Source organism: Vicia villosa, unplaced genomic scaffold (assembly GCF_029867415.1).
Source record: "Vicia villosa cultivar HV-30 ecotype Madison, WI unplaced genomic scaffold, Vvil1.0 ctg.000481F_1_1, whole genome shotgun sequence".
Taxonomy (NCBI): Eukaryota; Viridiplantae; Streptophyta; class Magnoliopsida; order Fabales; family Fabaceae; genus Vicia; species Vicia villosa.
Genome location: NW_026705234.1, coordinates 93,604 through 111,162, shown reverse-complemented (window position 1 = coordinate 111,162; position 17,559 = coordinate 93,604). Strand labels below are relative to the sequence as shown.

Below are 17,559 nucleotides of genomic sequence, written 5' to 3'. Positions count from 1 at the left end.
ATTTAAGAAGAAATCATAATAGTCTTCAACAAAAGTCAGCTTCTATAAATTTAAGTTTTAGTTTTTTTCTTTCTTTCAGATTTCTATTTAAAAATTACTCTGTTTTAGCTTTTTCTTCTATTTTGGAATTAAAAATAATTTTTTAAATTTATTTTAACTATAAAAATGACTTATTTTAATAATTTAGTTAATAATATTTAAATAATTAATTATCTAAGTGACTTTACATAACAAATAGTATTACACCTGCTTGATTTTGAATAAAACGTTATGTAAAATTAATTTTTCTCAAAAATGAATTGAAGGTAAGAAAATCATGTTATAATTAATCTAAAGAAGTAAAATTGATTTTTTGAAGTGTTTAGTTTATCAAAAGTAAAAATATGATTAAAAAAATACATTAAATTTATTTTAGATACAAAAACCAATTTTACGAATAAGTGAAAATATGATTAAAAAACTGTAATTAATCTTAATTTGAAATTTAAAATTTGCATGAATTTAACAAAAATATATATTTAAAAATAAATTATATAAAATTAAAAATAGAAATAATTTAAAATAGAAAATTATTAAAAATTAAAATAAAGATATATAACGTAGTTAAAAAAGTGCACACTTATAAGAAAATACTTTCAACCATCTCTTATAAGTAACTCTTAAAAGCTATGAGGATTAGAATAGTCATTTTGGTGAACCAATATAAATCTTGTGTGATTTCTCTTGACCTATTTTCATTTTATTTACCATATCATTAATCACAATCTCGTAACATTACATAATATCTAATTCCCGCACTAATCTTTCTTCTCGAAGGATTTATTGAGAGACTATGTTCTTTATTAAGTTAAACATAAATTTTAAAAAGGTTACAATTCAAACTCATTCTAATGACATTACTATTTATTTTATTTTTGGCACGTAATCATGTTTATATACGAGTGATGGTTAAAAACATACAATGAACACATCATGAAGTACAAGAGACCATTGGATTTATTCAATAGTTGTGATAGGCACGATGATGTGTTTCTGTGTGCAATCTTTTGGCGAGGGTTTACCTATTTGTCATTTTAAGACTCTAAATTTTTGTCTTAAAAATGGGCCGATCTTATCGGGTTGTCTGATCGGTCTGGAATAGTTTTTCCTCAAATTCTTGCTATTGGGTAGGGAACTATATTATTGTAAAAGCAGTGGGATCATCCTTTAGAATGTCATTTTTCTAATTTTCAAGATCTCAAGGTGGTTCCATGAGTTGGGAAAAAGACTGGTAGCTTGCTCATTGGGAATATGTATCATTAAGGATATGTGCATTACATGTTTGTCTTGCAATTGAAATGTCTTGTTGTGAAAAACCTCCATGTGACCCTACGACCCTAAGGTAGGGGATGTCAACGTTGCTATAGCCCTTGAGTGCACTCAAGCGTCGTTATGAAACTGAGATTAATCATTAGTTATTGATCTTGTCTTATCTTATCTTGTTGATCCTTGATTGTATATATATGATCTTAGCTGTCTATAAAATGGGTAGAGTGCCACTAGTTATTTATTTCGCTCCTTTCACACCAAATTTCATATCTTAAGTCCTTCTTGTACCTTTTATTTTTCAATTGGTCTTCTCATTTCTTTCAATCTTCATCCTCGTTCACGCAACATTTATATGTATCATTAAGGATATGTGCATTACATGTTTGTCTTGCAATTGAAATGTCTTGTTGTGAAAAACCTCCATGTGACCCTACGACCCTAAGGTAGGGGATGTCAACGTTGCTATAGCCCTTGAGTGCACTCAAGCGTCGTTATGAAACTGAGATTAATCATTAGTTATTGATCTTGTCTTATCTTATCTTGTTGATCCTTGATTGTATATATATGATCTTAGCTGTCTATAAAATGGGTAGAGTGCCACTAGTTATTTATTTCGCTCCTTTCACACCAAATTTCATATCTTAAGTCCTTCTTGTACCTTTTATTTTTCAATTGGTCTTCTCATTTCTTTCAATCTTCATCCTCGTTCACGCAACATTTATGGGTCTCTAGTGATCTTGTCCATGTTTCTTCATATCAAACTCTATAATTTTCTCAATGTAACATTTTATTTCTCTATCATTTCATTTGTTTCTATTTATTTCTATCCATGGTCAACATAGGAAACTAAAATATTCCATTTGTAGACCTGTCGAGTAGGGACGATATAAGTGAATCCATTTCACAAATCGAGGTGATAATACTATAGGGGCCTCGTTTAATTGTGAAGTACTTTTCGATATATTTTATAAAGATTAGTGATAAGTTTGATGTTGTGGGGGAGTTCTAGTGAGGATTTTGAAGAGTCGGAGGAGGATAAAGAGTCGTGGAATTTTGAATTTGATAAAGTTATTTGTGTTGCCAGCTAGGTTATACAGGCCTCGTTTGACAATGCCTTGTACCAAGTGGAACAATTATGTCATATAGTAAAGATCCTTAAGGACAAGCTTAATTTAGAACATGAGGTCGTGGAAGAAAAACTAGTAACTCTTGGTGAAACTCTGGCTTTTTAGGTGTTGCTTTGCTTGTTCTTTTGTTAAGCAGTTGTATTCGGTTTTATTTTCTTGGTTTGTTGCTACCTTGTATTGTACTAGCATTTAGCCTAGTTTTATGAACAATTCGACGAATGATTTTGCTTAAACATAAACTTATGATGAATTATTTTATTTCATAATTTCCTTGTTATGAATGCTTTTGTTTCATCATTGTATGCTTTAAACCCCCCTCTCTATTGATGAGATCGATTAAAATAATAATCTCCGCATTATCCGATTTCTCTAGGGCACTCGACTAAGGGTATATTTCCCTTCCATGTCTTCGGGTGAAAATGATTTTGAGGTTGGCGTTAGTGTGGATCTGTGTGCTTGATGATACCACAATCTGAAGATAATCACACAATAGTTTTGATTATGACAACACCTAATTTAAAATAGAGTTCGATGGAGTCCTTAATGATTTATGGTCAATTACCATCTAATGATGGTGTCTATCAAATAAGCTATATAAATCCATCATCATTTAAAAGAAGCAAGTCCAATATAAAGCGTTGAATTAGTGATGAATCATGCAATGAATCTCGAAGCTTTCTGGTTATGAAAAATTTGCATAGTCTTGTGTCTTAGTGATCAATGTATTGTAAAGTATAAAAGTGACTCATAAGATACTAAGGAAACTCTCTTATATACACTCAAATGTTTTTGAAGCCTCTCTCTTCTTATAAAATCGTCTAAAAATATTTTGAGCACGTGCCTGTGTGATTACTAGTTGGTTTAAACCTTTAGGGGTAATTTTTACAATAGTTAATTGATTACCACACTAGGGTTAATCGATTAAATATTTTGTAACACATCTTAATCATTCTTAAGATTATCCCGATAAAATCTTTGTCGGGTTCTTGAGATAATCCTGGTAAAATCTCTGTTTGATTCTTGAGATTGGCTGATCAAAATATCTACTTGGCTCATTGATAAGCGACAAATTATGGTATTTTTAGTGTGAATAATTGACACTTATTGGCTTGATTCTTGATTTTTTTCTTGCAATAAACCTCAACTTGTTCTTAAATAAGTTTATATTATGTATAATTATGTTTTGTGTAAATATCATTCAATTGGTTATTTTTATTTTATTTTTTGCCGGTATTCAAGCAATGTTATTATTTCATTATTAGATAGATCATTGAATAAAGTTTTCAACGCTTCGAACTGGGTGTAAATCAGAGTTACGATTCTCATGTTATGGCTTAAATGAGATCTCAAGTTGCAGTAGAGTGGACTTAGCGGGCTTTGTTAAAATGGCCAAAACACATATTTTTTAGGTTATATTTTGGGGTATTTGTTTCCAACTTACCAACCTTCATTCTCGGTAGTTTATAGCTTAGAAAACAACATTTGTGGCTTATAATCAGATGATGTGGGGTCGGGAGCTTAGTTGACCGTGATTGACACCGCGAAAGATTTGGTTTCTTCTCCATTTATTTTCTTTGCAAACTTCTATTTGTTGGGTTTTATTTGTAAGTATGCTTTGTTTATATGTATATTAATTACTCATGGTGTTGTACGATTCTTTCTTTACAAATTAGTGTTGGTGATTGCTTGCTTTATTTGGGTTGGAGTTGCTATAGACATATAGGGTTTGAATTCAGATTTATGATGAACATCTATTGAGCTTAAACTTTGGATATAGATTTAGGCTTAATAATCATGTGGATATCGACTCTTAATGCCTTCGTGTTGTTCGTGTTGTGCTGAGAAATCGTCAACGCGAGCAAAATGGGTGATTTCTCACTTTGTGTTAAACATAACCTTTGTGTGAGGTACGTGATGATATTGACAAGTGATTTAGGTTGAGTACAACTGGTGAGTTTAAGTATTTAACGGGTATCTGAAATTTAATCCCGAAAGTTCTATCCTTTTCGAAAAATAAATATTCTTTTTATGTTCATAAGTTTAATTCATGCATTTACCGTTTTAACCCATTTTAACCCAAACTCATTAACGCGAGAAATTATCGAACGACAATTCGATAATCAATAATCCATGTGGCGACGATATGATAAAACTAAATAAATACTTTTTTTGGCTGCCGCTTCAACAAAATGGCGATGTTAATGAGGATTAGTGTTTTTATTGGATTGCATTGCGATAGTTTATTTGTTTTTGAGTTTTGCACATAATGTTCATATTGTTTGTGTAATTAGACTTGTATATATATATATATATATATATATATATATATATATATATATATATATATATATATATATATATATATACTTATGCATTTATTTGTTTATGTTTACCATGCTTGGGAATTTTACATGATTTGCATACTTGTGGATTTACTGTATATACTTGTTTTGTTTCACGTTTGCCAAAGGTGTGGTTAGTGTGTAGTTCCGATTGGAGCTCGAGGAGATGAAAGCAAAGTGTCATACCCCAAATTTTTATCCTAAGATTCCTTAATCATTTGCATTCCAATCATTGATCAAGATCACAATCTTGAGGTTCAACTTTAGCTTTGTGCTCATCTCACCTTTGGGGGAATCACCAAACACCCATGGTTATTTAAATTTGTGAATACTTCTTCTTATGCCATACTAACCAAAATGCAAAAAGATGTCTTTTTATTTTCAAAACTTTGTGCATTGTAGGTCATTGAATGAAGTGCATCCACACCTCTCATAAAGCTAGGGTTTTGAGGATCGACCCTCAATCAATTGATCATTCTTGGAAGCTAAATGGCTTAAACTTCAAGAGATATATTATTATCATCAGGTGCCATGTTCTAAGCTTCTCTCAACTTCATTTGATCAAGTTCATCTCAAGATTATGTGGTTTGAGTCATCAAGAAATTTCATAGGTTCATGTGTTTATTTCCATGCCCTCTCCAACAAGTTTCATCAAGTCATGAGCCTCACAATCAAATGTGCTTCAAGAGAACATCATTTCAAGGTCTTACATGCATCCTCATGCCTTATCATGCAAGTAAAGTTCAAGATATTCAAAGTTGATTAAAGAAGTTTGACCTAATTTGACAAGTTCTTGATCCTATGATCAAAAGGGCATAAATCCTTCAATTTTCAACATTTTGTAGTGCTTCTTTTTGAAAATTATTCTCCTTGACATCATCAACAACTTCTCTTCACAAGTCAAGAGGAAATTTTATGAAAAAAGTCATTAAAAGTGAAAAGACATCATATGTCTCCTTTGAAGGTTCAAGGAATTATGTGTCCACTTCAAAGGATCATAACTTGCTCATTTTTTTAATCATTTTGAGCTTATTATTTTTGCATAATAATCTTGAATGAGTCTACTTCAATTCATCTTTGAAGATCTAGAGAAAAATCTAAGTGGAAGACCATGAAAGAATGCAAAACATTGTAGGTCATCTTATGGACTTAGTGGAGTTTTCAAGTATGGCATGCCTATCTTCAAAAGTGCATAACTCTTTTAATTTTCAACATTTTTGGGCGGTTCTTTTTTCTAAATATTCATCTTGAATAGAAGAACATTTCATCTTCAAATGTCCAAGCCAAATTCATGCTCTAATGCATTCAAAAATTGCAAGCCCTTTGTGCATAAAAGTTTGGCACAACATGTTTTATACATGGCATGGCCTAGAATTTCAGGGTTTTCCCTCAAAACCTTATGATCATGACTTTCTCCTCAAGCATCCAATTAATCTCATTATTTTTTGCATTGTATTCTTCATGACAAGGATAGCATTTGGCTTAAAGAAAATCAAGAAACGCATGAGCCAATTTCAAACAACCTTGTTCAAACTTGGTACCTTAACTCTAAATTTTGGCACATGATCAATTTGCATTATCACTCTAATCCAAGTTATAAGACAATACCTGCTACCTTTGAATCCATCCAGTCGTACCCTGACACATCAGGCCAGATTTGAAGATTTAATTGTTCTAGCACCTCAGCGTCGCTAGGCTCATAACCAAGTCCGCAAACAAACCTGAATGAATTCTCTAGTGCAATCCCTCATTTTTAAGTTAGCATGTACCTCCTGCTCAGACAAGACAAAATGGGGCATGGGGACCTTGGTGCGATTTGTTCCTCCGCGAACATTTGATACAAAAAATCAACAACTAAATTTCCATATATGGTTACATGCCAACTCGAATGCACTCAAGTACTCTAAAAACTGCGCCACACTCGATCTAGTCATGTCAACGCACGTGCCAGGAATGGGTGACGAAGCACTTCATTTATGGGATCGCTTTAAATGCACATGTTTCCATTACTTTTTCAAAAAGCTAATCCCTAACGCTTCTGTTTCGTTCCACATCATATCACAACATGGAGGTTGGTTAACGCTACTTAAGGCTTCTCCCGACTCCTTTAGTGTGCGACAAAGCTTTGGGGACAACTATTCTGGACCGGGCAAATGCCCATATTGACCAAGGCCTAATTCATCTCAAGCCCAATATGTAAAAATAATTCACATGCTACGAGAAGGTACACAATCTCTGATCTCCAATTTCCTTATACTCCCTCCTCCGCCCATAATTATAAGCAAAGATTCTTTTTTTAGATTCATTGAGCAATGAATGTATCTGGTCTACATAAAAGATCAAATACATTTATTATTCAATGAACCTAAAAAAAGAATATTTACTTATAATTATGGCCGGAGGGAGTACTCATTTTGAATCTTGAACTGACTTGTGTGTTGGAGTGCTAACCATGCAAATCCACCCCGTCCCACTATTAAGGAGATCGAAGGCACCGATTCAGATCAACAGTTATCCAACTCTCTTCATTTCTAGTTTCTTCATGAAATTAGAGCATTAATTTCTAGTTCACAAACAAAACAACAATATATATAATTTGATATCAAACTTAATATTTTAATTTATAAAAAACGAGTTAAAAATAAATTTTACTATTGTTCATATTTTTTATTTTAAATTACAAAATAATTCATTGTTTCAAAGGTAAAACCAATGACACCTTAATATATTTAAAATGAATGATTAATTTGAGAATAAAAATATTAAAATATTATTTTTTTATACAGAAATAAACATCGATTTAAAATTTTAAATCAAATAAAATGAGTTGCAATGAAGTTTTGCCTAAAAAAATAAATATAAAAAAAAGAAAAAGAAAAGAAGAAGAGATGTAAATGAAGCCAGTTGAGTCGAGGGTTTCCCCGATGCGATGTACTGTAGTGACTCACTGGTCAGGGAAAGAATATGCCGCAGCTTTACTTGCAGTGCAGGCATCGGCTACTGTAACTTTCCTTCAAAACTAAAACCCTAACTCACTGAGTGACTCAGTGAATCAATCATCATCATCAATGGATTTCGTCGAATTGGAGGCCGTAGAAGGCCTCCGATGGTCCTGGAACTCCTGGCCAACATCCAAATCGGAACTCATAATCCCCCCAACAATCATGTGCACTCCATTATCCCAACAAGGCACCGACCTCCCTCTCCTCCCTTACGATCCCCTCCTCTGCACCCGATGCGGCGCCGTTTTAAACCCCTACGCTCGTCTCGATTACCAATCGCGTATCTGGCACTGTCCCTTTTGTTCTCAGAGAAACCCTTTCCCTCGTTCCATCGCCGACGCTAATCTCCCCGCTGAACTTTTTCCGACTTACACTACCGTTGAGTACTCTTCTAGTTTGCCTTTTCACCCTCCCGCTTTTGTTTTTGTAATCGATGTTTCTTCGACGGAAGATGATCTTCGGTCGCTTAAGAATGAGCTATTACTTCTTCTTCACCATTTGCCTGATAGTGCTATTGTTGGTTTGATCACGTTTGATTCTATGGTTTATCTTCATGATCTTCGATATTCTCATTGTTCAAGGCTTGTTATCTTACACGGTGAGCGTCAATTTTCTTCTGATCAGGTACCACCGATTAATTACACTTCTATATGATATTAGTATAGTGTTTTCTTTTTGTTCTTTCTAATTCAGTAATAATCATTATTACTTGGGTTAGGGTAGCACTTACTAGACAGTTAGTTAGTTAATTAATGGCTAAACTAGTGCAGGATATTTGCTAGGTTTACATTACAGTTGAGTGAACAGTAGTTTCAATACTTAGTTGAGCAATTGCTTATTAATGCAAGATATTGCCAGGCTTACATTAGGCCTATGTAGCACCCTCTTAGAAAAAGGTGTGTCCGTGTCTGTATCCATGTCAGACACCTCCATCGACACTTGCGAATAAGTTTAATTTATTTATGTTTTAAATTATTACCGTTGTCGCGTTGTTAGTGTCGATGACGTGTTTGGGCAGGGTGTCCGTGCTTCATAGTTATAGGCATTTAAGCATCTGTAAAACTGGTTGGGTTGGGATATCCATAAACAATTTTTTAGCTTAGATCCACATGCTCTCCACTCTAGCCCATGAAAACACTTCATATGAAAGTAATTTGACTTTATTTCATCTTTTATTATAAAAACATCTTAGATATGAGCACTTATACGATAAGAGTTTATGCTATAAGCGTTTAATTAAACTGTTTATTCAAATAGGGCCTATATTTGAGTGCACTGCTTTTTGCTGATTATTTGTGTTTTTTCTTAGATAAGGCAGTTCCTCAACATCAGTCGTCCCCACCAGCTGCATATTGGGCAAACGCAGCCTGTGCCAAAGCAGGGATTTCTGGTTCCAATTTCAGAATGTGAGTTCAGCATCACTGCTGCAATTGAAGATATACATTCCACCTACAAATTCAGGTCCGGTAGCCGACCCCCGAGGTCCACTGGAGCTGCAATTTCAGCTGCCCTTGGACTTTTAGAGTGTTGTTTTGTAAATACTGGCTCCAGAATCATGGTCTTCACTTCAGGACCTGCTACTCTTGGACCTGGTCTAGTTGTGGACTCTGATTTCAGGCAAACCATGAGAACGCACAGTGATATTTTCAATGGTCAAGTGAGGCATCATTCTAAATCTTGCAGTTTCTACAGACAGATTGCCAAGAGGCTGTCTGATGCGTCAGTTGTTCTTGATCTGTTTGCTTGTTCCCTTGATCAAGTTGGGGCTGCAGAGCTTCGAGAACCCATTGAGCGCTCGGGTGGATTTATGATTCTTGCCGAATCCTTTGAATCCGATCAATTCAGCAAATGTCTAAGGCACTTGTTTAAGCATGATGATGAGGGCTTTTTGAAGATGAATTTTGATGCAACCATTGAAATAGTGACCACTAAAGATGTTAAAATCTCTGGAGCTCTTGGACCTTGCGTGTCTCTTAAGAAAAAGAACGCATCAGTGAGCGAGACTGAGATTGGACAAGGTGGTACCTATGTGTGGAAGTTGAACACACTCTCTGAGCGAACTTGCATTGCTTTTTTCTTCCAAGTGAGTGATGATCAGAAAATGCAGCCCAGCTCTGCATTTTTAATTCAGTTTATAACACGGTACAGGCAGGGGAGCATGGGACACCGAAAAAGAGTCACCACTGCTGCAAGAAGATGGGTTGCGAATCATTCCACAGATATTGCTGCTGGGTTTGATCAAGAAGCAGCAGCTTCGGTTATGGCACGACTTGCCATTCTCCGAGCAGAGACATGCCATGCCCGCGATGTTGTTAGATGGCTTGATGACACGCTTATTCGTTTCACCTCTAAGTTTGGGGACTATGTGCCAGAAGATCCTTCTTCCTTCCGCTTATCTTCCAACTTTTCCCTTTATCCCCAATTTATGTTCCACTTAAGGAGATCCCAGTTTATTGATGTCTCTAACACTACTCCTGATGAGACTGCATATTTCCGTCTTATGCTGAACCGTGAGGGAGTAGTTGGGTCCCTTATAATGATTCAACCTACACTTTTCCAATATTCATTTGATGGGCCACCTGTACCTGTACTTCTAGATATTCGTTCTATTTGTCCTGATTCTATCTTGCTCTTTGATTCTTTCTTCCTTGTGGTGATTCATTATGGGTCCAAGATTGCTCAGTGGAAGAAGCTTGGTTATGATAAGGACCCAGATCATGAGAACTTTAGAAAGCTGTTGGAAGCCCCAGAATTAGATGCAGAGCAATTGGTGACTGAACGGGTTCCAGTGCCAAAGATGATAAGATGTGACCAGCATAGTAGTCAGGCTAGGTTTCTTCTTGCCAAGTTGAATCCATCTGTTACTCAAAATTCAACATACACAGATGGTTCGGATATCATCTTTACCGATGACTTGAGCTTGCAAGTATTTCTAGATCAATTGCAGATACTAGCAGTGCAAGGCTGATAAAGAAGAGCTTCTTAATTAAGGACTGTACTTATGATGGTCACATGAAAAAGATAAGAAAATTGTAAGTAGTTATCAAAGAAGAGGTTACATGCTTTCAGCGGATTGTTTTACTTTTTTTACTAGCTGTAAAATAGCTGCTTTCTAGAGTGTGATTAGATTATGATTTTGTCCATTAGAATATAGTTTGAAGGTGTAGAATCCTGCATAAGGTTACTACTATTGAGGTGACTATAAACTGTATCATCCATCACTTTGTTGTCTATACTGTAAATATCAATCCATGTTGTCAAATGAAAGATGGAGCTATTTTCTGTTTCATTGCTTTTATGTTTTGCTTTATGATCATAAATAAGTCTATTCTCTTGGTTGGAGCTTGGAAGTGATTATGTTGCTTGATAGGTTAAAAGTGGTCATTTTGGACAGATTATTGGCTGCTTTGTTTTCCTTTTTATTATCATAGCGAAAACATTTTTTAGTTAAACCTTTTTTAGTGAAGTTTGACATGACACAGCTAATGGCCCATCAAAAATTTTTTTTCTTTCTTTTTCAATGAAGCTTTCAACCAAACAGTTTTCATTTCCGAAGTCTAAAAATAAGTTTGAAGTCTAAAATTAAGTTTTGCCGACATATTTATATTTCTTATGTACTAAAAGTTTAAATATTTACGAGTTTGAGTTGAAAATATAGGGAACAATGTTAAGTAGTGGGCTCTTATAAATAATTCCAACCAAATCAAGCCATAAATATAATACTTCCTTATAAATAGTTCCAACCAAAAAGCTATAAATATAATACTTCCAAACTCCACCGTATATATTGTTATTCTTATATTAAATGATTAAATGATATAATAAGAGAGCAAAAATATTTTTTAATTATAAATATAATAGTAATTTAAAAAAAAAATTGAATAATGTTTTATGATAAAGTTTATAAATATTAATTAAAAGTGAATCTTATAATTGAAGTAAATAAAGCATGGAAAGAGTAGGTTAGGATTTCTATGTGTTGTGGTGGCATTTTCACAAGCCATGTGTACAGTGGCCCACTCCGTTTGCAGCAACAGCCGTAACAAAACCCTTCTCCATTTCATTTCACAGTAAAATGCATGCAATTCCGTTCTTCGACCTCTTTCTAAAATCTACTCCTCTTAAACTAACTACCACTATTTCATTACTCAAATCTCGAATCGAAATTTACAAACCCTAGAATTATGGCGAAGAAACGTGTTCCCGATTGGCTCAACAGTCCTATCTGGTCCTCCCCCTCCGACCACCACCGCTTTTCCGCCGCCCTTGACCCGCCGGAACCTCCCTCTCCACCCCCTGTCACCGTCAATGAAGATCCTCCTTTAATTCAACATTCGCGTGGCAACCACAATGGCATTGCCACTTCATCTCCATCTTCTTCTTCGTCCTCCGCTTCTACCTCCTCCGCCGATGATATGTCCGTCTCTCGTCGGGCCCAGTGCCAGGCCCAGTTGTTAGCCGAGGTAGGTTTCGTTTCACTCCATCATCCTTACTCTGAAATCAAAAAGCTTATAGTTGTTATTGTTCAGTTATGATGATATTGCTAACTCTTTGGTTTCTAATAGTTATCTAGGAAGGTAATAGATATGCGTGAATTGAGGAGAATTGCTTCGCAAGGGATACCCGATTTTCCTGGTTTACGTTCTACTGTCTGGAAGGTACCTTTCCATTTTTCTTTGAAATTCAATTAAGGCATGGATGAACAATTTAATTAAGTGCTTATAGCATAAGCCTTGTTTATCATATAGGTGTTTATGTTTAAGCTATTTCTATAAAATAAATCAAAGTAAAGTTAAATGGTTTTCGTATAAACTATTTTCATTAGTTATTTTGAAGAGCTTATGAAAATAAGCTGAAAACAACTTTTGAGGCTGTCATATACTGTTCCCACAAGCCCTCACAAGTATTTATGAAAATAAGCTGAAAACAACTTATGAACATGTCATACACTGTTCCATCAAGCCCTCACAAATATGACCACTTTCATCACTCCCAATTCTTGATAAAGTGTACTTTAGTAAAAACATCAATCTTTCTCTTTCATTTACAGACTTTTCTTAATATGTGTGAAATGGTGGGAGGGAGGGAGTAATAGATAAGCTTAAATAAGTCAATTCAAATAGGCCCCATGTAAAAGATCAATGTATATTGATGTTGCAATTTATTTGTGTATTTTTGCAGCTTCTGCTAGGGTATCTACCACCTGATCACGCCCTTTGGTCCTCTGAATTAGCAAAGAAGAGGTCTCAATACAAACGTTTCAAACAAGACATTCTTATCAATCCTGTAAGTTAGTTGGCTTTATTGGTTATTCTAACTATTGAATATTCTATTTGCTTTGTCTACTTAGCCCCCGTCTGAATGTTTTTGTGGCTAGTTAGTCAGAAATCACGAGGAGGATGTGGGACTCTGCTAGTTATGATGCCGATGAACTCAAATGTGAGACCAGGTGCATGCTTCCTAGATCACAAGTCACTCACGAGGAACATCCTTTGAGTCTTGGCAAGACCAGCATTTGGAATCAGTTTTTCCAGGTACTAGTATATGCAAACTTTTTTCTACATTTGAAAGCTACCTGTTTTCCCCTTCTTTGTGAACTGTGTTTATGCTTCTTTGCACCATTGTCTTTATTATAATTACTGTATTCTCTGTTGTGAAGTAAGCTTCTAGATTATTATAGTATATGCTATGCGAGTTCTTCATGTCACGGCTTATTTTATTTGTACAATAAGTCAATAACACATGGTCTCCAGCTAATTATATTTATCAAACACGCTGCCACATACAGCTGATGGTCTTGCTGTTATTGATATTTTAATTTTGGAAAATACTAATGAGTGCCCTTAGTGCATTGTTTGAGTAGTCAAAAGTGGTAACTTCTACATAGAAAGTTGTGTATTTAATACTTTTAGTTTTACATATGTTTTGACTTGTATTTTCAAGACAATATATATTTTTATGAATACCTTAAACAATGGCCTCAGGGCTTGTTAGCATGACCCTTTAATTTTTAATAAAGTTAATGCTCATTTTTTACCTCACAAACTATCTGAATGTATCTCATAATGTGCTGTACTCTGGGTAATGAAGGGCTATTGTGATAGTAAATGTTACAGTTTGTGTGTTTTAGGATACCGGTATCATAGAGCAGATTGACCGCGATGTGAAGCGTACTCATCCAGATATGCACTTCTTCTGTGGTGATTCTCAATTAGCAAAATCTAATCAGGTTGTTCCTTTGTTTCTTTTGAAACTCATGCAAACTTAGTAACTGAAACCTTTTTCTTGTCATGAATCTTTTGAATTGATTTTCTTTTCTGGGGGCATTTTCAGGAGGCCTTAAAGAACATATTAATTATTTTTGCAAAGTTGAACCCAGGTATTAGATATGTTCAAGGGATGCATGAAGTATTGGCTCCTTTATTCTATGTGTTCAGAAATGATCCGGACGAGGAAAATGCAGTGAGTACATATCCTTGCAAGCACCCCTCTCCCGCCTCTCTTTCTCTTTAAGTTTGAAAATGTATTATTGCTTTCTGAGAGAATTATAGGACATAAAATATTGTCAAATTTATAAAAATCAGCTTTCCCATTTACATAAATAAAAAGATATGAAATGATTAATATGTCCACAGGAATGTTGACGGGCTTTTTGTTTTCAAAAATAGTTTCTCAAATAGCAGCGGTTGAGTAATGTAGATTCGGGTTACTCATGTTACATTCTTTTAATTTTGTTCAACTGTTGCCAATTATTATATGCAGGCCTTTTCTGAACCAGACACATTCTTTTGTTTTGTTGAAGTAATGAGTGGATTCCGAGATAATTTTTGTCAACAGCTTGACAATAGTGTTGTTGGAATTCGTTCGACTATTACAAGATTGTCTCATCTTTTGAGAGAACACGATGAAGAACTATGGCGTCATCTTGAGGTCACGACCAAAGTAAGACACATTTTTCAGTACATGTTCTATCAATATAACAAAACCATTTTAATAATTTGAGATGGGAGCAGCATTTAGTGGGAGAATTTATCCTTTGTTAGTTATTGATAAACTCAATTTGGTTGGCACATGAATGATGAGGATATTGTCCTGTGCAGCTGTGCTCGGTTTTGTTAAATTTTTGTTTATTTTTAAAAAATATTTTCATATCTTCAATATTAATAAATGTTAAATTAACTAGAAAGTGTGTTTCTGTTTGTAGACATCGGAAGTTACGAATGTTAGAAACACAATAACAATAACAGTCCAGTAGACAGTTAATTGTGAGAGGGGGTGGGAATAAATAGGGAGGAGGGGAAGTTTGTTAGATTCTTCTTTTTCTTCTCATTCTACACTGTTGAACACCTGCAAGGGATTTTCCATTCTCCGCATTCTTCATCTCCGTGCCTAATTGTATATCTTCTTGATACTGCCTAGTGTTAGACACCAGAGTTGGATAGTATTGATACTGAAGTAAAACTAATCAGAGAAATAATGGAAAACTATGGTAGTGAATGGATATGATATCCTTGCAGAATATAAATAAGAAAAACAGAGACTATAAAACCCCCTCTCCGGGGAAGACCCTGTTCTCCACTCAACCAAGCCGGATACTTTTTACTCATGATTTTTCATACCCCTTTTTTACTACCCCCCTTCAAATACGCCTTCTCTCCCCTCCTTGTCCTCCTTTCTGATTCTTGAATCTTTTTTTGCCTGTTAATTCTGTTATAACCTTCCTACTTTTTGTGTCTGTTTTACTACTGTTTTTCTGTAATTCTGTATTTGAGAATGTGCTTACTAGTTGTTGTGCAGTCAATTAGAAAAATCTCACATTTCTGTTTCTAAATATCAGGTCAACCCCCAATTTTATGCATTTAGGTGGATTACTCTCCTCTTGACTCAGGACTTCAATTTTTCGGAGATCCTTCGGATTTGGGACACCCTTTTAAGTGATCCTGATGGTCTACAGGTACAAATTTATTCCATTCTTCTACCTTGTATTATGTTAGGTTATAGGTTATTTGAAAATATCTTGTAGTATCTTGATTGTATCTTAGATTGTTTTTGAGTGACTTAGATGGTCTCAGGATTAGTTGACATTATAAGAGATGATTTTAAGTTAAATTACTTTTTGATAGCAAATATGAAGCAAAGGACTTGGCTCCTATTAATAGCGTCTGTGACGCCGAACTGTTCCGCAATGGCTTTTCTGATTGCAGACGGCCACCGCGCCGCACTGCTCTCCCGGGATAGCGCCACTATTGATAACTCTGAGACAAATAAGGAACCACCCCAACCACCATAAAACTCTCCTAGGACTCCTCCAAAAGATGTCCGCAACAAAAGGAAATGATTTAAAAAAAAAACAACACAACACTCCACTTTTCCTTCAGCAAAGAAGATAATTCTGTTACTTCATACTGCTTGTGCTGGATAAATACTGAATTGTTAATCTGTTTATTAACTGTGATTCACTGCTTACTATACTTTATAATGTCATCCTATTTCACCCTTGGAAAAATATACACACACTGAATGTTATAGGATGCTACTGTAAAGGAGAGATGATTAGTCATGGTATTGGATGGTTTATATATTTTATAGAACAAAGTCATATGCTCCTTCATTTTGTGCTGAACTAAATTGTGCAAGGGTATATTACACTTACAAGTCATGTGCTTTTCGTGACATTTACTAGTAGATTCATTTTATTTCAATTTGTGTTTTATTTTACTAAGTACCTTGCAATTCTTTTAGTGGAAATAGAAAAACTGGAAACAAACTCTTATTACTGTGTAGGAGACACTTCTACGAATATGCTGTGCAATGCTAATTCTCGTTCGGAGGCGCCTCCTGGCGGGTGATTTCACTTCTAATCTCAAATTGCTGCAAAGTTATCCTTCTACAAACATTAGTCATTTGCTCCATGTTGCCAATAAGTTACGTGTACAGTCAGTGTAATGGTTTTCCCAGCAGTTTTTTTTTTTTTTTTGCATTTTGTTTTAGCTTTCTGCATAGCATTTTAATTTTATGTTTGTAAATTACTATGTAAATGTTGGTTAAAAGCAACAACTGGTATTGTTTTATACTCAAAATTTTCTTTTTAAAATTTTGATTATTGTAATTTGTAAGCCTAAAATTACCATGATCTTGGTGAAATTCTTTTGTATTGATTTCCCACTTAAAAAAGACCAGATTGATGGAACTTCTTAAGAGACTGTATTAATATTTAAGGCTTTAAGTTGCGTGTTCTTGTTGATGGATGATGGCTTGGTTTTCAAAATTTTGGCCGCTCATCACTCACCTAATTTTGCATTTCTTTTTATATTTGGTTAAACGACCAAATATGACAACATAATCCATACTTGTGGATACCCCGCACCCAAACCTTCTCCGAGTTTGATGGAGAGAATCCTATTGACAACATAGTTATACAGCGATAAATAAATCATGATACTTAAAATTTTTACAAATAGTGATATCTTGAGGAAAAAAAAATGTATCTAGGTGATCTTGTAAAAGAATCAAGGAATATTGTACGTTTGCCAAGTGAAGAAAGATTTATATTTTTAGTCTCTTCCACGTCTTGTACTCTATTCAAAAGATCAAACTTAACTATGGCTTATTTCTTATGATGAAGATATGACACACCTCTATCATAGTGTAACAATTAATGGTTAATTGTTGAAACAATCTCTTTGCATATACAATGTTACCAAACTCAACTATATGTTCTTGATTCTTGAATACATTGAACTTTGTGTCTTGATTCTTGAATACATTGAACTTTGTGTC

General features: G+C 34.6%; 2 protein-coding genes across 3 annotated transcripts; both read left to right on the top strand.

Moving 5' to 3' along the window:
* Positions 1 to 7,642: 7,642 nt before the first annotated feature.
* Positions 7,643 to 11,068, top strand: LOC131628794 (protein transport protein SEC23 G-like). The gene is made up of 2 exons (XM_058899609.1): positions 7,643 to 8,403; positions 9,089 to 11,068. The coding sequence occupies exons 1-2, from the start codon at positions 7,846 to 7,848 to the stop codon at positions 10,745 to 10,747; spliced, it is 2,217 nt and encodes a 738-aa protein (XP_058755592.1). The 5' UTR covers positions 7,643 to 7,845; the 3' UTR covers positions 10,748 to 11,068.
* Positions 11,069 to 11,728: 660 nt separating this feature from the next.
* LOC131628795 (uncharacterized) lies at positions 11,729 to 17,316 on the top strand. Of its 2 annotated transcripts, XM_058899610.1 has the most exons (9): positions 11,730 to 12,242; positions 12,345 to 12,437; positions 12,961 to 13,065; positions 13,161 to 13,313; positions 13,910 to 14,008; positions 14,113 to 14,241; positions 14,542 to 14,721; positions 15,617 to 15,733; positions 16,564 to 17,311. In XM_058899610.1, exons 1-9 carry the CDS (start codon positions 11,964 to 11,966, stop codon positions 16,723 to 16,725), a joined length of 1,317 nt encoding a protein of 438 aa, XP_058755593.1. In that variant the 5' UTR covers positions 11,730 to 11,963; the 3' UTR covers positions 16,726 to 17,311. The 2 variants fall into 2 exon arrangements, with proteins under 2 accessions (XP_058755594.1, XP_058755593.1); XM_058899611.1 differs by lacking the exon at positions 12,345 to 12,437 and having other exon boundaries at positions 11,729 to 12,242; positions 16,564 to 17,316.
* The last annotated feature ends 243 nt before the right edge of the window (positions 17,317 to 17,559 follow it).

What these genes read in the sequence shown, in the direction of transcription:
- LOC131628794 (XM_058899609.1), top strand. Translation starts at nt 7,846, where the DNA reads ATGGATTTCGTCGAATTGGAGGCCGTAGAAGGCCTCCGATGGTCCTGG. An exon ending in GTCAATTTTCTTCTGATCAG is followed by an intron (nt 8,404 to 9,088) that starts GTACCACCGATT and finishes GTTTTTTCTTAG; the next exon opens with ATAAGGCAGTTCCTCAACAT.
- LOC131628795 (XM_058899610.1), top strand. Translation starts at nt 11,964, where the DNA reads ATGGCGAAGAAACGTGTTCCCGATTGGCTCAACAGTCCTATCTGGTCC. An exon ending in AGGCCCAGTTGTTAGCCGAG is followed by an intron (nt 12,243 to 12,344) that starts GTAGGTTTCGTT and finishes GGTTTCTAATAG; the next exon opens with TTATCTAGGAAGGTAATAGA. An exon ending in TTTGGAATCAGTTTTTCCAG is followed by an intron (nt 13,314 to 13,909) that starts GTACTAGTATAT and finishes TGTGTGTTTTAG; the next exon opens with GATACCGGTATCATAGAGCA.